At 41.7% G+C, this 25,751-nt stretch overlaps 1 protein-coding gene across 8 annotated transcripts in view; it reads right to left on the bottom strand.

The window, feature by feature from the left end:
• phf3 (PHD finger protein 3) overlaps positions 1–25,751 on the bottom strand; it is a 173,912-nt gene that overhangs the window by 61,940 nt on the left and 86,221 nt on the right. For all 8 annotated transcript variants that reach the window (XM_063040252.1, XM_063040224.1, XM_063040260.1 and 5 more), the window contains 5 exons: positions 24,667–24,814; positions 22,889–23,045; positions 15,348–15,464; positions 9,763–9,891; positions 5,944–6,088 (listed from right to left, as the gene is read on the bottom strand). In XM_063040252.1, coding sequence (XP_062896322.1) covers positions 5,944–6,088; positions 9,763–9,891; positions 15,348–15,464; positions 22,889–23,045; positions 24,667–24,814 — 696 coding nt within the window. The remainder of the gene's footprint in view (positions 1–5,943; positions 6,089–9,762; positions 9,892–15,347; positions 15,465–22,888; positions 23,046–24,666; positions 24,815–25,751) is intronic.

Here is a 25,751-nt window from a genome sequence, read left to right as displayed (position 1 = left end):
GGGTGAGGGAGGGGAAGCAGGGAGGTGGTAGGCAGGAAAGGTGAAGAAGGAATAGAGGAAAACACAACGGGTAGTAGGAGGCGGTGGAACCATGAGGGAGGGGATAGGCAGCTGGGGGAGGGGGCAGAGTGAAATAGGGATAGGGGAAGGGAGGGGGAGGGAATTACCGGAAGTCGGAGAATTCTATGTTCATACCAAGGGGCTGGAGACTACCCAGACGGTGTATGAGGTGTTGCGCCTCCAACCTGAGTTTAGCCTCATCATGGCAGTAGAGGAGGCTATATATGGACACATCCGAATGGGAATATGAAGCAGAGTTGAAGTGGGTGGCAACCGGGAGATCCTGTCTGTTGTGGCGGACGGAGCGGAGGTGCTCGATGAAGCGGTCCCCCAATCCGCTTCGGGTTTCACCGATGGAGAGGAGGCCGCACCGGGAGCACCGGATGCAACAGATGACCACAACAGACTCACAAGTGAAGTGTTGCCTCACTTGGAAGGACTGTTTGGGGCCCTGAATGGTGGCAAGAGAGGAGGTGTAAACTTTTAATTCCCACACCCCGTACCGCTCGGTTTTACCTCCTCCCTAAGATCCATAAGCCTGAGTGTCCCGATAGACCCATAGTTTCTGCCTGCTTCTGTCCCACCGAACTTGTATCTGCCTACCTGGACTCCACTTTGTCAGCCATAGTTCAGTATCTCCCCACCTACATCCGGGAAACATCCCATGCCCTCCACCTCTTCAATAACTTCCAGTTCCCCAGTCCCAACCACTTCATTTTCACTACAGATGTCCAAACCTTATACACGTCCATTGCCCATTGAGAAGGCCCCAAAGCCCTCTGCTACTTTCGGGAATAGACCTCACCAGTTCCCCACCACCACTACCCTCCTCCGGTTGGCGGAACTGGTCCTCACACTTAGTAACTTCTCTTTTGGCTCTTCCCACTTTCTTCAGACCAAGGGTGTAGCTATGGGAACTCGCATGGGCCACAGCTATGCCTGCCTCTTTGTTGATTATGTGGAACAGTCTGTGCTCCAAACCTATTCTGGTACTGCTCCCCAACTTTTCCTTCACTACATTGATGATTACATTGGTGCTGCTTCCTGCACCCATGCTGAGCTTGTCAATTTCATTGACTTTACTTCAAACTTCCACCCAGCCCTCAAATTCACTTGGTCCATCTCAGACACTTCTCCCCCCTTTCTCGATCTCTCGGTCTCCATCTCTGGAGACAGACTGTCCACTGACCATCTTCTACAAGCTCACTGACTCCATAACTACCTCGACTAAACCTCTTCCCACCCTGCCACATGCAAAAATGCCATTCCCTATCCCCATTTCCTCCGTCTCCACCGCATCTGCTCCCAGGATGAGGCTTTCCGTTCCAGGACATCTCAAATGTCCTCTTTCTTTAAGGATCATGGTTTCCCTTCCGCCGTCATCAATGATACCCTCACCGCATCTCCTCCATTTCCCGCACATTGGCCCTCACCCCATCCTCCCGCCACCACAACAGGGACAGAGTTCCCCTTGTCCTCACCTACCACTTCACCAGCCTCCGGATCCAGCATATTATAATCCACAATTTCCGCCACCTTCAACAAGACACCACCAAGCACATCTTTCCCTCTCCATCCCACTCCGCTTTCCGCAGGGATCAGCCCCTCCGCGACTCCCTGATCCACACATTCCTCCCCACGGATCTCCCACCCGGCACTTATCCCTGTATGAGTAAGTACTACACCTGTCCCTACACCTCCTCTCTTGCCACTATTCAGGGCCCCAAACAGTCCTTCCAGGTGAGGCAACACTTCACTTGCGAGTCTGCTGGGGTCATCTATTGCATCCAGTACTCCCGGTGCGGCCTCCTCTACATTGGTGAAACCCGACGCAGATTGGGAGACCGCTTCGTCGAGCACCTCCGCTCCGTCCGCCACAACAGACAGGATCTCCCGGTTGCCACCCACTTCAACTCTGCTTCATATTCCCATTCGGATATGTCCATACATAGCCTCCTCTACTGCCATGATGAGGCTAAACTCACGTTGGAGGAGCAACACCTCATACACCATCTGGGTAGTCTCCAGCCCCTTGGTATGAACATAGAATTCTCCGACTTCCGGTAATTCCCTCCCCCTCCCTATTTCACTCTGCCCCCTCCCCCAGCTGCCTATCCTCTCCCTCATGGTTCCACCGCCCCCTACTACCCGTTGTGTTTTCCCCTATTCCTTCTTCACCTTTCCTGCCTACCACCTCCCTGCTTCCCCTCCCCCACCCCTTTATCTTTCCCCTTACTGGTTTTTCACCTGGAACCTACCAGCCTTCTCCTTCCCACCCTCCCCCCACCTTCTTTATAGGGCCTCTGCCCCTTCCCTCTACAGTCCTGACAAAGAGTTCTGGCCCGAAACATTGACTGATCATTTCCATGGATGCTGCCCGACCTGCTGAGTTCCTCCAGCGTGTTGTGAGTGTTTCAATGAACATTGAGAGTGGAAGTTAGGAACAGGAAGAGGTCAATAACTCTACTGGGTGTTTTTTTATAGACCACCCAATAGTAACAGGGACATCGAGGAGCAGAGAGGGAGACAGATTCTGGAAAGGTGTAATAATAACAGGGTTGTCATGGTGGGATATTTTAATTTCCCGAATATCAATTGGCATCTCCCTCGAACAAGGGGTTTAGATGGGGTGAAGTTTGTTTGGCGTGTTCAGGAAGGTTTCTTGACACAATATGTAAATAAGCCTACAAGAGGAGAGGTTGTATTTGATCTGGTATTGGGAAATGAACCTGGTCAGGTGTCAGATCTCTCAGTGGGACAGCATTTTGGAGATAGTGATCACAATTCTATCTCCTTTACCATAGCATTGGAGAGGGATAGGAACAGACAGGTTAGGAAAGCGTATAATTGGAGTAAGGGGAAATATCAGGCTATCAGGCAGGAGCTTGGAAGCATAAACTGGGAACAGCTGTTCTCAGGGAAATGTATGGAAGAAATGTGGCAAATGTTCAGGGGATATTTACGTGGAGTTCTACATAGGCACATTCCGATGAGACAGGGAAAGGATGGTAGGGTACAGGAACTGTGGCGTACAAAGGCTGTTGTAATTCTATTCAAGAAGAAAAGCTTACGAAAGGTTCAAATAACCAGGTAATGATAGAAATCTAGAAGATTATAAGTTTAGCAGGAAGGAGCTTAAGAATGAAATTAGGAGAACGTGAAGGGGCCAAGTGAAGGCCTTGGTAGACAGGATTAAAGAGAAGCCCAAGGCATTCTACAAGTATGTGAAAAGCAAGAGGATAAGACTTCAGAGAATAGGACCAATCAAGTGTGACAGTGGAAAGGCGTGTATGGAACCAGAGGAGATAGCAGAGGTACTTAATGAGTACTTTTCTTCAGTATTCACTACGGAAAAGAATCTTGCCGATTGTAGGGATGACTTACAGCAGACTGAAAAGCTTGAGCATGCAGATATCAAGAGGATATGCTGGAGCTTTTGGAAAGCATCAAGCTGGATAAGTCACTGGGGCTGGACGAGATGTACCCCAGGCTACTGTGGGAAGCAAGGGAGGAGATTGCTGAGCTCTGGCAATGATCTTTGCATCATCAATGGGGACGGGAGAGGTTCCAGAGGATTGTAGGTTGCGGATGTTGTTCCCTTATTCAAGAAAGGGAGTAGAGATAGCCCAGGAAATTATAGACCAGTGAGTCGTACTTCAATAGTTGGTAAGTTGAGAGGCAGGATTTATGAACATTTGGAGAGGCATAATATGATTAGGAACAGTCAGCAAGGCTTTGTCAAAGGCAGGTCGTGCCTTACAAGCCTGATTGAATTTTTTTGAGGATGTGACTGAACACATTGATGAAGGTAGACCTGTGGATGTAGTGTGTATAGATTTCAGCAAGGCATTTGATAAACTTGCTTTGTAGATCCAGAATCGGCTTGCCCACAGAAGGCAAAGAGTGGTTGTAGATGGTTCATATTCTGCATGGAGGTCAGTGACCAGTGGTGTGCCTCAGGGATCTGTTCTAGGACACCTACTCTTTGTGATTTTTATAAATGACCTGGATGAGGAAGTGGAGGGATGGGTTAGTAAATTTGCCGATGACACAAAGGGTGGTGGTATTGTGGATAGTGTGGAGGGCTGTCAGAGGTTACAGCGGGACATTGATAGGATGCAAAACTGGGCTGAGAAGTGGCAGATGCAGTTCAACCCAGATAAGTGTGAGGTGGTTCATTTTGGTAGGTCAAATATGATGGCAGAATATAATATTAATGGTAAGACTCTTGGCAATGTGGAGGATCAGACGGATCTTGGGGTCCGAGTCCATAGGACATTCAAAGCTGCTGCGCAGGTTGACTCTGTGGTTAAAAAGGTATATGGTGCACTGGCCTTCATCAATCGCTGGATTGAGTTTCGGAGCTAAGAGGTAATGTTGCAGCTATGTAGGACCCTGGTCAGACCCCACTTGGAGTACTGTGCTCAGTTCTGGTCACCCCACTAGAGGAAGGATGTAGAAACCATAGAAAGGATGCAGAGGAGATTTACAAGGATGTTGCCTGGATTGGGGGAGCTTGCCTTATGAGAATAGGTTGAGTGAACTTGGCCTTTTCTCCTTGGAACGACAGAGGATGAGAGGTGACCTGATAGAGGTGTATAAGATGATGAGAGGCATTGATTGTGTGGATAGTCTGGCTTTATGTCAGGGCTGAAATGGCTAGCACGAGACGGCACAGTTTTAAGGTGCTTGGAAGTAGGTACAGAGGAGATGTCAGGGGTAAGTTTTTTTTCACACAGAGAGGGCGAGTGCGTGGAATGGGCTGCCAGTGACGGTGGTGGAGCCAGATACAATACTTTTAAGAGACTCCTGGATAGGTACATGGAGCTTAGAAATATACAGGGCTATGAGTAACCCTAGGTAATTTCTAAGGACATGTTCAGCACAGCTTTGTGGGTCGAGGGGCCTGTATTGTGTTGTAGGTTTTCTATGTTTCTACGTAACATTTCAGACAAAACATACAATTGTTAAGCATTTCAAAGGAGAGTTAATTCTATTTACACTTGATGTAAAATAAACAACTAATCTGTATCTGTCAAACCCCATATAAATTATGTATATTATTACGAAATCTTATCTCATTCCTTAAACTGTACATGGGCCAAGTCTGATTAATCACATCTCTGAGGCTAATTCCATCCAAACCACCCAATTCCCACCACCCCAAACACACTAAGCCCTAGAGTTTCCAATATTATAACAACTACAGTTCACAGCTTACCTTGGATTAGAGCTACAATATGTCAGACTTGTTAAGTTACGCCATCTGACTTAACTGAACTTCAGATGTCCACAGTCAAATTTACTATGTTCTGAAGTTATACTTCAATACCAGTTTTCAATCATACCGAAACAGGCTCACCAGGAAATGATTTGTTCAGTCAGTGCTTATTTTAACAAATGATACTGCCTGTCATTAAATGAAAACAGAAACTTACATAATTCTCCATATATAGCCACATTTGCACAATGGGATTTCAAGCAGATGACAATTTGTCAAGTTCTATTAAGTGTGGTTAGCATGTTCCATTTCATTTATTAACTAAGTTTGCTTTAATATTGTGATACATGTCTATACCAACTGTGAAAGACCAATGAAGGGATAGGTAATCCAACTGATATGTTTGAGTGGAGGACTAACGTCAACACAGATTAGTTGGCCAAATAATTTGCTTTCATGATATATAATGTCTTTTCACTACTATGTGAGAACATGGATAGAAGTAGGCCATGAGGTTAAGGAGAGTGAGCTTCAATAAAGAAAGACTGCTGCATATCAGGTTTATGGACCTTTCCCTGTCAATGACAAGCTAATTTTACTTAGCAGTACATCCAGTCATGCAAAATAACAAAATAAAAGAATATTTCCCTAATTTCTATTACCTGTACAAATTTTGCAGTTTAAATCAAAAAGATGGTTTTTGTGCTGACAGGTAGTATCTTCTGTGGCATCTGTTGGAGTTTCTTCTTCAACCTCTTCTAGTTTTTCTACAATGGGCTTTGGGTCCAGAACTTTTGGTTCAGCCGCCTAAGTGTTCATATGGCAAAAAAGTTCAATTAGTTGACAAGATGCATCTTATTTTAGCCTTTTGGAGCTCTACAGCAGGGCTTCAATACGAATGTCTTAGTTTACTTGAGTGCCCTGTTCAGATAAAATAAGAACCAAAGGTGTACATTTTTTAACTAGCTGAGTGATGCGCAACTGCCGTTTATCTCAGTTACAATATACTCTCGCAATCAAACATTCTGTTTGCCTGTAACAATAAACAACATTTAGTTTTGATGTTTGCTTGTCACACTTTGTTTATATAAAACACACAATAAAGTTCCTATCCACTTTCCAATAAGTAAAATTAAAGCACAATTTACAATACCGAAAATTAAGAGTACATGAGGAGGCAGTATAAAAAAAAGGCGTTACCAATCAGATTTCCTTCTTTTATCAAAACTGAAAATGTGTGCTTTCTTAGCAACACAAACAAAATGCTGGAGAAACTCAGCAGGTCCAGCTGCATCTATGGAAAAAAGTAAACAGTTGACGTTTTAGGCCGAGACCCTTCATCATCAGGAGTCCTGATGAAGGGTCTCGGCACAAATCATTACTGTTTACTCTTTTCCATAGATGCCGCCTGGTCTGCTGAGCTCCTCCAGCATTTCGTGTGTGTTGCTTGGATTTCCAGCATCTCCAGATTTTCTTGCTTGCATGATTTCTTTTTGATTTTAGTTGAAATATATTAATTCATAATATATTAAAATAAGCTTGACTAAACTGTAATCCAGCTCCATCCCTATAGTGTTCCCTCCCGTGTGTATTTAGCCAAATTGTACTTTGGAATGGATTTTAACCAAGAATCTATCTTACTAAGATTGTGCATTTATGAAAATTTGGGTGTGCAGCATTTCTACACACTTAAAATTACACACTTTAGCTTTGTGTGAAAGGTGCACACACTAGTAACATGTCTTCAGCAGTTCCTTGGGATCAACAATGACTTTCTAGTCTTCTGGGTTCCGTGGTCACTGATGAGACCCCACATGGTACAGATTCTTCCACATGTAACACGCTGTAAGGTTTCACTGCTAATGTAATGGCTTCTCTGTAATGTTCCACTGCTGAGGTAATGGTTTCTCTGTAGCAGCAATTTTTGGGTTATGACTAAAGATAACGGGGCATGCTAGTCAACGAGCAGGATGTTCTTCTTTCTTGTGTGTCTGGGAGCCGGGAATTCGTGGTTCTTTTGCCGGGGAGAGATGAGAAGAGAAGATGTAAATAGAGAGAGTTAACCCCATCCTATTACAGCAATTTTTGGCTTGCCAATGACGGAACACAGATCTTTATCCTCTTCAGCCTGTCGGATGTTCGCATTTGTTACTTTAATGGCCAGAAGATCCATTTTATTGAATTGGAAGGAGACCAACCCTCCTACCACATTTCAATGGTTTTCCCAAACTATATCATGTTTAAATTTAGAAAAAGTTAGGAGTGACATTTTTGATCCTTCTGTTAAACTTGAAGAGACTTGGAAGAAATTTATTCAACATTTTCATATGATGTAACTTGACCTTTTCCGAATCCTTCTTATTAACTTAAAATATATGAATAGAGGATCGGAGTTGGCGACATTATTGCATGTAATTGATTTAAGATATTGGTCCAGCCTTGTTTTCTTCCATTTGCTTTCTTTTTGGCTTTAGTATTTAGTTTTTTTTGGGGTTTTTTTGGGGGGGCGGTTTCTTTGCATTATTTTTTTCTTTTTATTTCTTTTGTCTTTATGATTAACTATATTAAGAGCTTGGAAGTCTATTACACCTGTATTATTTGAAGTCTTTTTTGTATATGTTTATCAACAGTAAGATAATTCCAATCTCTTTGTATCAATATTGTTATTCTGTTTATAATTTTGGAAAATTAATAAAAAAAATTTAAAAAGGCAAGGAAAGGAGGTAGACCTCGGACGGAGTGCACTTGGAGCGAGGGTCCGAAGGTCAGCGACAATCAGAGTAGGTTGATGGTGGACAAACAGCCTTATCAGTGAGCTCCAATACTTGCACACTAGACTGTTTCATAAGAATGGGCCCTTTTTCTTATTTTCTTTTCTTAAATAACCATATAGTCAAATTAAGAATTATAAAGCTCAATCATTTAATCGCATTATTTATTGTGTACTGTTTGGTATTTAGTGGTACTGATTTGTAATAGGGACGCATCGCGCAGCATCCATCCAAACGAGATTTCTTAAGTTTGGCCGGGCCAGGGGCTATCATCCCCTATATTAAGCAGCTCACCGAAGTGAGAGTTACAATTGCCCAGCCAGAGAGGTTTAATCGGACCTTGCTAGACATGCTCGGGACCCTGGAGATCAGCAAGAAGAGCAAGTGGAGTCAACATATTGAGCATCTGGTTCATAGCTACAACTGTACACGGAATGAAGCTATTGGGTACTCATCAGATTACTTGATATTTGGGCACGAGGCGAGGTTGCCCATTGACCTATGTTTTGGGACTGACGAGGGTGACTTACCCCCAAAGGCTCATCTGAAGTATGTGTCTGATATGAGAAGAGAGCTGAAAAGGGCTTATGAATTAGATGGGGTCCCGGCTGCCAAGCAGAATTAAGGAAATAAGAGGAGGTACGATCAAAAGGTGAGGTTCTCCCAACTCCTGCCGGGAGACAGAGTCCTCCGAGGGAGTTTGGGGCTACCTGGAAAGCACAAATTGGCTGACCGCTGGGCAGCTACACCCTATGTGGTGGAGAGTCAGATGCCAAACCTACCAGTTCTCTGGGTGAATAAGCCTGTCAAGATTCTCCATCGGAACCACCCGCTGCCCCGTGACAAAAGGTACAGGTAAACCCAGAGTCCGACTTGGAGCCTACACTTAGAAAGAGGACCGCAAAAACGCGGGGCGACTGCAGGTGAGGTTAGGCTGGCCCCCGCCCGACAGGGATATTGATTCGGCGGATGAGGACCTGGATGTGAGGTACATGCTGCCTTTCACTAACTCCCCATTGATTGAGGAAGAGACTCCCGGCCCTTCTCCCGCTGAGTTAGGTGAAGTGGGGGGTGGGGGCTATCTGTGGGCAGCCTGGGTTGCAGCGGGACTCTGTGGGGAGGAAGCGGGGCTTCGCCATGGGACAGAGGGGTCCGAGTTGCAGGTGGCCACGAGTATAGGTTGGGGAAGGCCTCGCCAGGTAGACCGGAAGAATCCCCAGTAGTGTCTGAACCTGAACAGTTAGGTGAGGGGGCACGGAGCCAGTGCAGATGTGGCATTTCTTCAAGCAAGATTTTGGCATATCACTGAATCTTTTCCTCCGGCTGCCTGGTAATCTCTCCCTAAAACAGTGCTTAGAAGAGTATCTGTTTAGAGAAACTAGTGTCAACTGAACACAGCTCTCCGAGGGTAACTAGGGCCTCTAATGCAGGCCTGGAAGTGGCCACTGATGTTGATTGGTACTCCAGAGGGAAACATTAAACTGCATACATGACATTCACCAACAGAGCTGCAGTAGAGATTTATAAAATCCATGTTTTGGTTAATTTTAACTTCATGTAGTGTTGTACACAATAGAATGAATCAGTGGCAGAAAGCTCATCAGTATGACTTCACACAAATTAAAAATATTATCAAATGGAAAGATTGACATATCTAATTCAGGAAAAATTTCTTCAATACTACTATATCTGATTTTGTTTATCATTTACCTCTGTAACCACCCCTTCAGGTTCTTTCATTGGTGCCTCGCTCTCAATTTCAATTTCCCCCTTGTGCGTTATTTTTGTAATTGGTCGCCTTTCAACCTCTCTTTGTTCCTTCTCTATCATTTCAATCATCTGTGGATAAAATAAACATGTTTCACATACATTGAAGCAAAAATCTTCATGAAAACATGATCTGATAATCCATACTCCAAAATTATTTTCAATGGGTTATCATCGTGAAAATTCTAACAATTCTCATTAGAATGTACCTGGAGTACTGGACAGAAAAAAAATGCTAGCACAATCAGTATGTTTTGATAGAGCTCCGGTTCCTTGATTGAAACATTAACAATAACCAGTAAAAATGTGTTATTTTAGATATTATGATCAGTAAACTAGGTTACTAGGTCAATGGTTCTCAGACTTCATCTGCTCGTGGTCTACTTGTGACTTTCATTTACCTCTGTGGCTCCATGCTCCACAGTCTCCAAGGTTCTTTTGGTAAACTGTACAAAATATTCTAACATACAGACAACTTTTATGTTTTAACAGGTTATAGGTATTATTCTATATTAAATATAATCTCACAAGTATATGTGAAAAATAAAAATATTTCAAAGCTCTGAATAGGATACTTTATTTATAATATATATCCAACCAGCAATGAAAAAGCGCTTAATATTTTTACTTAGGGTATTTAGTGAGATCCTTGCCACTGATGAAAACTAGCAAGTTTTTGAATATCTAGTTGCAACTTGGTTAAAGATAACCGACAAGCACCTTTTCTCACAACATCAAGACATTTACAAGCTTTTGATAGCAGGTGAAGAGCTTAACGAAAACCGCATTCAACTAGGCAAGAGGTGGGAATTCCAATTAAAATCAACTTTGCTTTTTCCTTGAGCTTGGAAACTTATTTTGAATATCGTTAGTTATCCTGAAATTTTGCTTGTTGCATTTGAATTCATAGAAACATAGAAAATAGGTGCAGGAGTAGGCCACTCGGCCCTTCGAGCCTGCACCGCCATTTATTATGATCATGGCTGATCATCCAACTCAGAACCCCGCCCCAGCCTTCCCTCCATACCCCCTGACCCCCGTAGCCACAAGGGCCATATCTAACTCCCTCTTAAATATAGCCAATGAACTGGCCTCAACAGTTTCCTGTGGCAGAGAATTCCACAGATTCACCACTCTCTGTGTGAAGAAGTTTTTCCTAATCTCGGTCCTAAAAGGCTTCCCCTCTATCCTCAAACTGTGACCCCTCCTTCTGGACTTCCCCAACATCGGGAACAATCTTCCTGCATCTAGCCTGTCCAATCCCTTTAGGATCTTATACGTTTCAATCAGATACCCCCTCAATCTTCTAAATTCCAACGAGTACAAGCCCAGTTCATCCAGTCTTTCTTCATATGAAAGTCCTGCCATCCCAGGAATCAATCTGGTGAACCTTCTTTGTACTCCCTCTATGGCAAAGATGTCTTTCCTCAGATTAGGGGACCAAAACTGCACACAATACTCCAGGTGTGGTCTCACGAAGGCCTTGTACAACTGCAGTAGTACCTCCCTGCTCCTGTACTCGAATCCTCTCGCTATAAATGCCAGCATACCATTCGCCTTTTTCACCGCCTGCTGTACCTGCATGCCCACTTTCAATGACTGGTGTATAATGACACCCAGGTCTCGTTGCACCTCCCCTTTTCCTAATCGGCCACCATTCAGATAATAATCTGTTTTCCTATTTTTGCCACCAAAGTGGATAACTTCACATTTATCCACATTAAATTGCAGCTGCCATGAATTTGCCCACTCACCCAACCTATCCAAGTCACCCTGCATCCTCTTAGCATCCTCCTCACTGCTAACACTGCCACCCAGCTTCGTGTCATCCACAAACTTGGAGATGCTGCATTTAATTCCCTCATCCAAGTCATTAATATATATTGTAAACAACTGGGGTCCCAGCACTGAGCCTTGCGGTACCCCACTAGTCACTGCCTGCCATTCTGAAAAGATCCCGTTTATTCCCACTCTTTGCTTCCTGTCTGCTAACCAATTCTCCACCCACACCAATACCTTACCCCCAATACCGTGTGCTTTAAGTTTGCACACTAATCTCCTGTGTGGGACCTTGTCAAAAGCCTTTTGAAAATCCAAATATACCACATCCACTGGTTCTCCCCTATCCACTCTACTGGTTACATCCTCAAAAAATTCTATGAGATTCGTCAGACATGATTTTCCTTTCACAAATCCATGCTGACTTTGTCCGATCATTTCACCGCTTTCCAAATCTGCTGTTATCACATCCTTGATAACTGACTCCAGCAGTTTCCCCACCACCGACGTTAGGCTAACCGGTCTATAATTCCCCGGTTTCTCTCTCCCTCCTTTTTTAAAAAGTGGGGTTACATTAGCCACCCTCCAATCCTCAGGAACTAGTCCAGAATCTAACGAGTTTTGAAAAATTATCACTAATGCATCCACTATTTCTTGGGCTACTTCTTTAAGCACTCTAGGATGCAGACCATCTGGCCCTGGGGATTTATCTGCCTTCAATCCCTTCAATTTACCTAACACCACTTCCCTACTAACATGTATTTCGCTCAGTTCCTCCATCTCACTGGACCCTCTGTCCCTTACTATTTCTGGAAGATTATTTATGTCCTCCTTAGTGAAGACAGAACCAAAGTAATTATTCAATTGGTCTGCCATGTCCTTGCTCCCCATAATCAATTCACCTGTTTCTGTCTGCAGGGGACCTACATTTGTCTTTTCCAGTCTTTTCCTTTTTACATATCTATAAAAGCTTTTACAGTCCGTTTTTATGTTCCCTGCCAGTTTTCTCTCATAATCTTTTTTCCCCTTCCTAATTAAGCCCTTTGTCCTCCTCTGCTGAACTCTGAATTTCTCCCAGTCCTCAGGTGAGCCACTTTCTCTGGCTAATTTGTATGCTTCTTCTTTGGAATTGATACTATCCCTAATTTCTCTTGTCAGCCACGGGTGTACTACCTTCCTTGATTTATTCTTTTGCCAAACTGGGATGAACAATTGTTGTAGTTCATCCATGCAACCTTTAAATGCTTGCCATTGCATATCCACCGTCAATCCCTTAAGTGTCATTTGCCAGTCTATCTTAGCTAATTCACGTCTCATACCTTCAAAGTTACCCCTCTTTAAGTTCAGAACCTTTGTTTCTGAATTAACTATGTCACTCTCCATCTTAATGAAGAATTCCACCATATTATGGTCACTCTTACCCAAGGGGCCTCTCACGACAAGATCGCTAATTAACCCTTCCTCATTGCTCAAAACCCAGTCCAGAATAGCCTGCTCTCTAGTTGGTTCCTCGACATGTTGGTTCAAAAAACCATCCCGCATACATTCCAAGAAATCCTCTTCCTCAGCACCTTTACCAATTTGGTTCACCCAGTCTACATGTAGATTGAAGTCACCCATTATAACTGCTGTTCCTTTATTGCACACATTTCTAATTTCCTGTTTAATACCATCTCCGACCTCACTAATACTGTTAGGTGGCCTGTGCACAACTCCCACCAGCGTCTTCTGCCCCTTGGTGTTACGCAGCTCTACCCATATCGATTCCACATCTTCCCGGCTTATGTCCTCCCTTTCTATTGCGTTAATCTCTTCTTTAACCAGCAACGCCACCCCACCTCCCCTTCCTTCATGTCTATCCCTCCTGAATATTGAATATCCCTGAACGTTGAGCTCCCATCCCTGGTCACCCTGGAGCCATGTCTCTGTGATCCCAACTATATCATAATCATTAATAACAATCTGCACTTTCAATTCATCCACCTTATTACGAATGCTCCTTGCATTGACACATAAAGCCTTCAGGCGCTCTTTTACAACTCTCTTTGCCCTTATACAATTATATTGAAAAGTGGCCCTTTTTAATGCTTGCCCTGAATTCGTCGGCCTGCCACTTTTACTTTTCTCCTTTGTACTTTTTGCTTCTACCCTCACTTTACACCCCTCTGTCTCTCTGCACTGGTTCCCATCCCTCTGTTGTGAACTAACCTCCTCACACCTAGCCTCTTTAATTTGATTCCCACCCCCCAACCATTCTAGTTTAAAATCACCTCAGTAGCCCCCGCTAATCTCCCTGCCAGGATATTGGTCCCCCTAGGATTCAAGTGTAACCTGTCCTTTTTGTACAGGTCATGCCTGTGCCAAAAGAAGTCCCAATGATCCAAAAACTTGAATCCCTGCCCCCTGCTCCAATCCCTCAGCCACACATTTATCCTCCACCTCATCGCATTCCTACTCTCACTGTCGCGTGGCACAGGCAGTAATCCCGAGATTACTACCTTTGCTGTCCTTTTTCTCAACTCCCTTCCTAGCTCCCTATATTCTCCTTTCAGGACCTCATCCCTTTTCCTACCTATGTCATTGGTACCTACATGTACCACGACCTCTGGCTCCTCACCCTCCCACTTCAGGATATCTTGGACACGATCAGAAATATCCCGGACCCTGGCACCAGGGAGGCAAACTACCATCCGGGTCTCTGGACTGCATCCACAGAATCGCCTATCTGACCCCCTTACTATCGAGTCCCCTATCACAACTGCCCTCCTCTTCCTGCTGGAGATGTTCCATCGCTTTGCAACTCAACTTCATTCACATTCAATCCAAATTAAACCACCACCCAATCTGGAACCTGCATCTCCAGCAGGTCTTTTCAGGGTGTGTATGGTGATTTGTGCATGGTCCAGTAGGAGCAGAGATAATGATCGACATGTTGCACCCCTCCCCCACACACAGGCTAAACTGTTTTGTTCCATCATCTTAACATATTTTCCCACCCATTTCATTCAGGGTTGTTGTAGTTAAATTACACACAGTCAGTTCTTTATTTATGTATCTTAGTAATCTTTCATTAAAAACTGGCCCATTCAGAAACACCTGTGGCTCCCAGTTCCTTGTTTACAACTTGTAGGCCCTACGAAATCAGAAATGACCTACATTGAGAACCACTGCTCTAACCTGTCACACACTCTTTCACACTTACTGAAGCACTTAAAAACATTCTGCATAATCTACTAATAAAATAAAGCTAACCACTAAAGTATCCAGTTCTGTGCTCCAACCAAATTAAATAGGTATTATATTATTAATCATTCTAGGGATTCAGAGAACTGCAGATCTAAGTATGTTATTTAGAACTGTAAATCCAGATTTAACTACACTCTGAGAACTTCTATCAATACGTTATTGCTCACTTGAAGAAAAATGAGAAAAGAAATGTACAATTAAAATTATTTCAGAGATCCATTACTATCATACGATTGAACATGAAGAGCAGTTATGATCTGCCAGATTTGCTTTTGCTAACTAGATGCCCTACTCTTGGCAAATGAACATTATGATCATCAACTATATAAATGTATAAATTGTATAAACTGTATAAATGTACATTCATCTCAGCAACAGAAAGAAAATTATTTCTGGAAAAGGAATAACAAGTTAACATCTCCACTGAAACAGCAGATAGATCATTTGAAGGCGATTAAGGATATAAAAGGATAAAAATAAGTAATATTCAAAACAGGTCTCACATGTCTATTCTCTCGCTGTCTCCATGCAGCCAATTCCTTGGACGCCAGTTCCTCTGGACTCATACGAATTAAATGATCAGGTAAGATGTCACCTTTCAACACTCGCTTGAACAACACCTGAAATGTTTCAGCATAAATTTTGATTTATGTTTAAAAAAGCTTGGCTTATTTTTCTGTGCAACAAATAATTGTTCAGCAAATCATAAGTAACTGTGATGAAGTTGAATTTTTAGTTATTTTTGATATTATTTTAAAGCTTCAAGACAGGCAGATGAAAATGATAAACATTTCCCAGTGAATCATGCGTTTAATTGGAGGAGGAAGGAAGCACGGACCTGGGCCCCAGTGGTACCACAGCATGCGAATCTGGTCCCAGTAAGTGGGAAGGGAGAGTGGGAACTAGGCCCCACTGAGTGGGAAGGGAGTACAGGAACTAGGCCTTTGGTGATTATGGAAGGAGCATGGCAACATTTGCCCTGGTGAATAGGAAGAAGACATGGGAATCAAAGCCTGCTGAGTCGGAAGGAAGCAGAGGAACCAGGGTCCTGAAGAATGAAGAGGGAGCAGAGTAACTTGGGGCCTTGATGAGAGGGAAGGAACTGTGGCAACCATTAACTGATAGAGTGATGCTGAACCATTGGAATTTCCACATCACCAGATAAGGTTATCACTTTTAATCAATTTCCCTCGCGATCATTTAATACTATTTGATTAATAAACTATAAATAATAGAAATACTTCAATCTTCAGGGTGTCTTCATTAAAGTTTTTTCCAGTTCATTTTTCAGAAGGACAGTGTCACTGACAAGACTCAAATTTTTTGTGTATTCTTGATTACCCTTGAGAAATTGATGACAAATAACCTTCTTGAACCAATGTAGTGTTTCTGGTTAAAGTATTCTCACAGAACTGTTGGATATGGGGGTTAAGACCCACTAATAATTAATAAAACAAATTAATTTGTCAAATCAAAGCAATAGAACCAGTACCACAATCTGACTTAAAGTATTTAAGTATTGATTAGGCACAATGAATAAAAAAAAATACCTTGCAAAGGTATAAAAACCTCTAATTTTAATATTCTTTGCTATTTACCGACAATTAACTGGTACTGCAAGACAGTTACTTATGTTAATAAACAAAAGGCTGAAATAAAGATTGAATGTTGAAAATATTCAAACAACAACTGTAAACAAATGTTTAAGTTCACATTTCAGATCAAGGATCTTTAGTCAGAATTGGAAATTGTGGTCTTAGGAAGCAAGGCCAGGTGGATGGGGAAAGAAGAGAAAGGAAAAAAGAAGTTCAAAGTTCAAAGTAAATTTATTATCTATGTCACCATATCCTATCCTGAGATTCATTTTCTTGCAGGCATTCACAGTAGATCAAAGAAACACAATAGAATCAATGAAAAACTACACGTTTACTAATAAACTAACGTGCAAAAAAATGTGCAAATACAAAAAGTAAAAGTAAATAAATAACTGTGAATATAAGTGGTAGAGTCCTTGAAAATTAGTCTATAGGTTGTGCAATCTGTTCAGACTTCAGGTGAGGGAATCAGAATCAGAACATTGTCCAGCATCAAAAGCCTAGATGAGGTGAATATATAAAATAATTAACTGGAATTACTAAGTACTGCAAATTGATATATATGCTGCAAATATTCATTTTCTGAAATTAGTAAATACAGTGTTGAGTCTGCAAAGCTTTAACATTCCTAATCAGGAAATTAGGTACTTTTCTGACAGATTACATTGAGCTTCATTTAACATGGGTGAGGACAAGAAACAAAAGGGGATTAAATGCAAAGTGTTGGAAATGAAAGTAAAGTCAAGGTTCCTCTTAATTCAGCAGGGAAATCCAGTTGAGGATCAAGTAAAAAAAAAGCATATAAAATGGCATCATCAAAACAACATGACAGAGAAGAGGAATCTAGTTAGCATGACACTATTACAGCTTGGGGTATTCCAGGAGTTCAGAGTTCAATTCCAGCACCATCAGTGAGGAGATGCATGTTTTTTCTGTGCCCATGAGTGTTTCCTCCCACTGTCCAAAGTAGTACAGGTTAGTATTTTATTTGGTCATTGTAAATTGTACTGTGATTTGTCTAATGTTAAATGTGGGTCACTGGGCGGTGCTGCTCAATGGACCAGAGGGCCTGTCTGTGCTGCATCTCTAAAAATAAATAAATAAGTTTGTCACTTGCATCATTTTGCGTCAGACCAAACTGTCTGAGAGAAGTTATCAGGCTTCCAGTGCCAACATACCCGAAGAAAGGAATTGTATCCTTACATAAAGCAGAACATATGAAGGCTTAGCCATGGTAGCAAGAATTTTAGAATTAGAGCACATTTATTTCATCACTGGGGATAAAATGAACTAAATGCCAGATTTTCAATTCTCCTGAAAGCAGAGTCAGAATATTTTTGAGTACAGTTATGTTAGCACTTCCACCTCACAAAAGTATATATTTATACCAAAAATAGATAACATCTCAGAAAACTGGTTTTAATCCAAATTTCAAACCTATTGATCTCATAGTGTAAAACTTTTCATCTCAGAAAGCTATCCCACACCTCTTTTAATTTAGTATAAAACCACATCTTGCAAGTAGACCAACATGGGGGAATAGACAAGCTTGGATTCAATTAAGTAAAATATTCCTTTATTTCTCACAAGTGAACAATTTAGGAATCAAATTCACATCTAGTATGAGTATGTTAAAAGCCACTCCAAGTACATTAAACTTGGTGTTTGAAAACTCTGTTGTATACTTTCAGAAAACAGTTACTAGTCATTCCAACTGGATATTAAATAAAGGAATCTAACAATGACATAAAATAGATTTAACATCTGAATAGAGATTGGGAAGAAAAAAAGAGTAAAGAAGCAGAGAAAGTCTTTGATTAAATCAGTGCCTTTCAGAAAATCACACGTAACAAAGTGCTTTATAGCCCATTGAGTACTTCTGAAGAGCAGCCACTATAGTAATACAAGACACAGCAGCTAACACACAACACATGTAGCAAGCTTGAACAACATAAATGTGATAATAACGAAATTATTATTGATTGTGGCTGAGTGAATCAGTGACCAGAACACAATAAATAACTGTTCCTAACCCTTCAGCATAATATTGCAAAGGGACCTTTGAAAGGAGATAGGGTCTCTGGCTATCTTGAGTTCACAAAGTTGAAATTAAGGAGGTGACAGATAAGAACTACAGGGAGGTGGTCACCCCTAATTTGCAGGAGGCAGGCACCTGAGTGACTATCACTGTCAAAAGAAAATGGACAACCATTACAGAGTTCTCCTGTGGCCATTCCTCTCAACTTTGGATACCGTAGGGAGGTGGGGGGAGGGCGGACCTACCAGGGGAAGCCTCAGAGATCAAGATGAAGTGGCTCAGAAATGAAGGGGAGAGAAAATGACTGCAGTAGTAATAGGGAATTCCATTGTTAGAGGAGTAGACATGAGATTCTGCAGATGTGCTAGAGACATCAATGTATGTTGCGTCCCAGGTGCCAGGGTCAGGGATGTCTCCGGTTAGGGACGTCTCGGTCATGAGCACAGCATTCTAAAGAGGGAGGCAGAGCAGCCAGAAGTCTTGGTATGTGTATTGGCACAAATGACATAGGTTGGAAAAAGGAGGTCCTGAAGAGAGAATTCAGGGAGCTAGGAAGAAAGCTGAAAAGCAGGGTGTCCAGGGTAGTAACATCCATTTTGCAGCCTGTGCCACGTGCCACTGAAGATAAGAACAGGATGATTTTGAATGTGGTTGAGAAACTGGTGCAGGGACAGAGTTTCAGATTTCTGAATCATTTGGATCTCCTCTGGGGAAAGTATGGCCTGTACAAAAGGGACGGGTTACACCTGAACCTGAGGGGGCCGAATATCCTTGCAGGCAGTTTGCTAGAACTATTGGGGAGGGTTAGGATTGGGAAGCTTTTAAAAAAAAACTAAAAAAGCCATAAGGAGCAAAGTGATGAAATATGAAGGTAAGCTGGCCAATAATATCAAAGAGGATACCAAATGTTTTTTCAGAAATATAAAGAGTAAAAGAGAGGAGACAGTAGATATTGTACTTCTAGGAGGTAACGCTGGAGTGGTAGGAATGAGGGACAAGGAAATGTCAAACAATCTAAATATTTTGCATTAGCCTGCACTATGGAAGACACTAGCAGTATGTTGGATTTTCAAGAGTGTCGGGACAGAGTGAGTGTAGTTGCTATTACTGGGCAGAAAGTGTTTGGGAAACTGAAAGGTCACCTGGACTAGATGGTTCCAGGACTGGAAAACTGCAAATATCACTCCACTCTTCAAGACGGGAGGGAGGGAGGGAGGCAGAAGAAAGGAAAAAAATATAGATGTTGGAGGGTATTGTTAAGGATGAGGTGTTGGGATACTTGGAGGCGCATGATAAAATAGGTCAAAGTCATTTTGGTTTCCATAAATGGGACCCAGACAGATTTGTTGGAATTCTTTGAGGAAATAACAAGCAGTACAGACAAGGAAGAATCGGTGGACATGCGTATTTGGATTTTCCGAAGGCCTTTGCCGCACACGTGGCTACTTAGCAAGATAAGAACCAATGGTATTACAGGAAAGATACCAGCATGCGTAGAGCATCAGCTGATGACAGGAAGCAAAGAGTGGGAAGAAAGGGAGCCTTTCTGATTGGCTGCTGATGACTAGTGGTGCTCCGCACAGGTCGGTATTGGGACCGCTTCTTTTTACGTTGTACGCCAGTGATTTGGATGACAGAATTGATGGCTTTGTGGCCAAGTTTGTGGACAATATGAAGATAGGTGGAGAGGTAGGTAGTGGGATCTGGGCAGATTAGGAGAATGGACAAAGCACTGGCAGATTGAATATAGTGTGGGGCAATGTATGGTCATGCACTTTGATAGGAGTAACAGCATAGACTATTTTCTAAATGGGGAGAAAATTCAAAAATCTCAGGTGCCAAGGATTCCCTAACAGTTAACCTGCAGGTTGAGTCTGTGGTGAGGAAGGCAAATGCAATGATAGCATTCATTTTGAGAGGACTAGAATACAAAAGCAAGAATGTAATGCTGAGGCTTTATAAAGCACTGGTGAGACCTCACGTGCAGTATCGTGAGAAGTTGTGGGCCCCTCATCTAAGAAACAGTGTGCTGCCTTTGGAGAGGGTTCAAAGAAAGTTCACAAAAATGATTCTGGGATTGAAAGGCTTACCATATGAGCATTTGATGGCTCTTGGAATATACTCTATTTAGAAGAATTGGGGGGGGGGGGGAAATCTCATTGAAGTCTATTGAAAGTTGAAAGGCCTAGATAGAATGGATGTGGAGAGAATGTTCCCTATAGTGGACCAGAGGACACATCAGAATAGAGGACATCCATTTCAAATGGAGATAAGGAGGAATTTCTTCAGCCAGAGGGTGGTGAATCTGTGGAATTCATTGCCACAGGTGACCGTAGAGGCCAAATCATTGAGTGTATTTAAGGTGGAGGTTGACAGATTCTCGATAAGTCAGGGCATGAAAGCTTATGGAAAAGTTGGCAGGAGATTGGGGCTGAGGAGGAAATGGATCAGCCAGGATCAAATGGTGGAGTAAATTCAATGGCCGAATGGCCTAATTGTGCTCCAATGTATTATGGACTTATGTGAATGAAATGACCTGTCTGTAGAGCCAGCAGAGTATATTCAGAGCCTTGGTGCTGGGAATGTTGGTCAATGGTATTGGTTTGCTTATCTTGCCAGTAGATACGGAGGACTTTGCAGAAAATAGGTAGTACCTCTCTAATTTTTTGACATGTCTGCTCTATACATTCAGTGGCCATTTTATTAGGTACAGGAGTAGAATCCAATGTGGTCTTCTGCTGCTGTAGCCTATTCACTTCAGGTTTGACGTGTTGAGCATTCAGAGATGCTCTTCTTCAGATTCAGAGATGTTGTAATGCATTTTATTTAAGTTAGTCAACTTCCTGTCATCTTGAATATGTCTGGCCATTCCCTTCTGATTCTCTCATTAACAAGGCATTTTAACACACAGAACCATCACTCACAGGATGTTTTATGTTTCTCAAACCATTCTCTGACAGCTCTAGAGACCGTTATGCTTGAAAATCCCAAGAGATCAGCAGTTTCTGCAACAGTCAAGCCACTCCATATGGCACCAACAATAATTCCACGAGTCACTTTGATTACATTTGTTCTCCGTTCTGATGTTTGGTCTGAACAATAACTGAACCTCTTGCCCATAGCTGCACATGATTGTCTTGATTAGATACACCTGTATAAGGTGTACAGCTGTATCTAATAAAGTTGCCACTGAGCTCATATTCCAATTCTCAGAAACATCCAAAAGATAAGGACCATTCTTGCAAGCTTCTCCAAGAAATCTGATTGATGATCTACACCAGACACATTTAGAATCAGATTTATTATCACTGACACACCAGGAAATGTGTTGTTCTGCAACAGCAATGCAGTGCAATATATAATTAAATGAATATAAGATACAATAAGAATATAGAAAAATATAAATAAGTACTACAAAAAGAGCAAATAATGAGATAATGTCCATGGACTTATGTATTGTTCAGAATTTTGATGAAGGAGGGAAAGAAGCTGTTGGTAATATATTGAGTATTTGTCTTCAGACTCCTGTACCTCTTCCCTGATGGTAGTAACGAATATTGGGAATATCTCAGATGATTAGGGTCCTCTAATTGCCTAATGCTAAGCTGGCCTACTGAGGACAATGGTGAACCTCATCATCAACATCTTCCTTCACTGACAGCTGCCACCCAAGGTACAGGAAATGCCTGCATTTTCTTGAGTATTGTTTTGTACCTTTATCATAGGAGGTCACCGTGGTTTAGGAGGAACAGATTAGCAGAGGACTTCTGCTTTGCAGAAGCGCAAGACCAATGCTCCCATATGCTCAGAAAAAGTAATGAACAATGGCTTAGAGATCTACCTCCAAACACGAGAATAATGAAAACGTGCAGCACAGGAATAGGCCCTTTGGTGCACAATGTCTTGCCAGCTTCTCCATGAAATTTGATTGATGATCTACACCAAACACATTTAGAATCAGATTTGAATCAGATTTATTATCACCGACACCCCTTCTGCCTGCACATTATCCAAGTCCCTCTATCCCCTGCATATTCAGGCTTAAACACCACTAATGTAGCTGCTTCCCCTACCATTGCAGGCAGTGTGTTCCAGATACCCAGAACATTCTGTGAGTATTCACAAGTGTCTTCTATGCACTGCAGCTCAATTGCTACAGCTCACAGTGGGCTGCCTGTTGGGTGCGTGGGGCAAGGTGGGGGGATTATGCGAGAGAAAGCCGGAGTAAAGCACTATAGCAATGACTCAGCTTTGCTTGACAACAAAGTTGGTTCATGGACAACTCTCATCTAGCCAATCCCGAGAGCAGCTTTGACAATTAAGTTCTATTGCATTATAATCTTTGAAAAAGATGTTCATAACGCATTTTCAAAATACAATAATTATTTTGTCAACATCACTATTTACATACTTGATTCTTGGGATCTTTGAGATTAAACATCAAGCTCCTGTACTTGCTTTTGTATTTAGTATCTGTGTCCCCATAAAAAGAAAACAGCTTTCTCTCAATTCTGGCTGCAACCTTGGTTGCGCGTTCCTCTGGAACTTTCAAATCCGACTCCGAAAGCCTGAACAAAAGTGAAATTTGTTTTGTTTAATTCAAAAGTAGTTATTATTATCAGTTGCAGTATATAGCTCATGAGTAAGAGACACAAAATAAAATTAAACAACATAGAAGAGCTTCCTCCACCATATGCAACTTTCCCCCACCTTATGCAACATTGTCCCCAAGAAATTCTGCTGAAAGCTACTATTAAATCAGCTTCCACTAGACTTACTTGTCAGTGTATTTCGTATTAGAACAATACAATCAGTTTACATAGACTGTGGTTCTCTTGCATTAGATATTAAATCTACACCTGCTGCTGAAAACCATTACTCTATTTATTTTGAACCGTGTCTACAAATAGCCCCTTAAGCTTTGCAGCCCTAAGGAAAATACACTTAGTATTACTCAAGCCAAGTTCCATTAAACCCTTACTAAAGCTTTACAGCATTATGAGATGTGATGGGCAGAAATGGATACAATATCCAAAAGCTAATCAGCATAACTTCCTTGTAACTAATGTTATTGAAAACCCAAGAACCCCATAAAACAATTAACAATCTGTCCTGTCACCTACCAATGGGTGAACTAAAATACTGCAGTTACTCAGCATCTATGGAGAGAGAAACATAATATTTCAGGTCAACAGATTAGCTTTATTTGTCATGTACAATCGAAGCGTATAGTGAAATGCATTGTCTGCATCAACAACCAACACAGTCCGAGGATATGCTGAGGGCAGCCCGCAGATATCACTATGCTTCCAGCGGCAACATAAAATGCCCACAACTTACTAACCCTTATGTCTTTCAAATGTGGGAGGAAACAGGAGCACCCAGAGGAAACCCATACAATCATGGGATGTACATACAAACTGCTTACAGATAGCAACAGGAATTAAACATGATCTTATAGTCACTGACGCTGTAAAGCATTATGCTAACCACTAGGCTACCTAGCTGCACCTTCTTTCCAATCTGAAATGTTAATCTGGTTTTCTATCCATAGATGTTGCCTTAGCTGCTGAGTATTTGCTGCTTGTATTTCTGATTTCCTGCATCTATGTCTTTTTTAACTTTCATTCATGGTGAATTGAAGAAATTTTCAAGATATTAAAGGAAACTACAGGATAGATAGACTATCTTCACTTGACAGGAATTCTAAGGCTGCAACTTTTGTCTCTGAGGAATTCACATTCTGACTGAAGGCCTAGCATAAAGAACTGAAGCCAGGCTTTTCTGAAGTGAAATAGAAAAGATGGAGAACACTTCTACAAATAAGGAACAGTAGATATTTGACTACTATGGAAGGCAATGAATATGACTGGTAGACCTCAGAAAAGTAAAAACATAATGAACATATCCTTTTAAGTCACAGAGCCAATTACATGGCATTACAGGCACAAGGACCAAAATGGCATAACAGGCACAAGGACCAAAATGGCATAATCATATTCCAATGTTTTGACTTTTGAAGTAAACTTAGCTTAACTTAAACTTAGCTCTACTATCATATAGAGTTTAAACAGCAGAATTCTGCTTCAAGAGATGGCATCGCACCAAGTGTTTTCTCACCTTTATTGGTTGATTGGATTTACAAAGACAACTTAATCATTTTTTTTTATGTATGAACAAAAATTTTACCTTTTTCCTAATATGTCCTTCAGAGAATGGCGAACATTCTGTCTGATTTGTTCAACAGTTGGTTGAGGTGCAGAAGGGCTGGTTGGAGATGGTGCACTATTTGGTCCTTTCTCTCCTTTCTTTTTCACTAATAGCTTATCCTTTAAATCTGAAATAAAAATAGAATATTTTTAATCTGCATTTATCATAATTCGGCATTCATTCCCTAAAGCTAAAAATTCAAAGTTCCAAGTAAATCTATTATCAAAGTACATATATGTCACCATATACAACTCTGAGATTTATTTTCTTGCAGGCATTCACAGTAAATACAAGAAACACACCCAACAGGACAAACAAATGTACAAAAAAACACATCCCAAGCTGTGCAAATAGAAAAAGAAAAAAGAAATATTAATAATAATAAATATATAAGCAATAAATATCGAGAACATGAGGTGAAGAGTCATTGAATGTGAGTTCCTAAGTTGTGGGAGCAATTCAGTGAAGTTGAGCAAAGTTATCCCATCTAGTTCAAGACCCTGAGAGTCTTCAGGCTCCTGTACCACCTTCATGATGGCAGCAGTGAAAACAGACCATAGCTTGGGAGGTGTGGATCCTTGATGATGGATGCTGCTTTCCTGTGACAGCACTCCATTTAAATGTGCTCAGTGGTGTGGAGGACTTTACCTGTGAAGGACTGGACCGTATCGACTACTTTTTGCAGGCTTTTCTGTACAAGGGCATTGGTGTATCCATATTAGGCTGTCATGTAACTAGTCAGTATATATTCAATGTTAGACCACAGGAGAAGAGACCATGTGTTCATGCTTACACCAAATATGACTGGCACTCTGAAAAATACTTGGACACTTTGCACAGGGGAGTGTACAAAACGGCAGAAGAACATCAATTCAGACAAATCCTTGTGATATACAAGCAAAACAAACAAATAACATAAACACTTTGGTCCTCAAATTGTAAAATAATTATTCCGCCATATTCCAACTCCATACAATTCCTACTTTCATCAAACTGTAATACTTTTATCCCTTTGGATCTAGGCATTGGTTCTTCCTTAATTCTTAATTTGTAGGAAAAGAAAT

Source organism: Mobula hypostoma, chromosome 2, assembly GCF_963921235.1.
Source record: "Mobula hypostoma chromosome 2, sMobHyp1.1, whole genome shotgun sequence".
Taxonomy (NCBI): domain Eukaryota; kingdom Metazoa; phylum Chordata; class Chondrichthyes; order Myliobatiformes; family Myliobatidae; genus Mobula; species Mobula hypostoma.
This window is presented reverse-complemented; position numbering and strand designations above follow the sequence as displayed.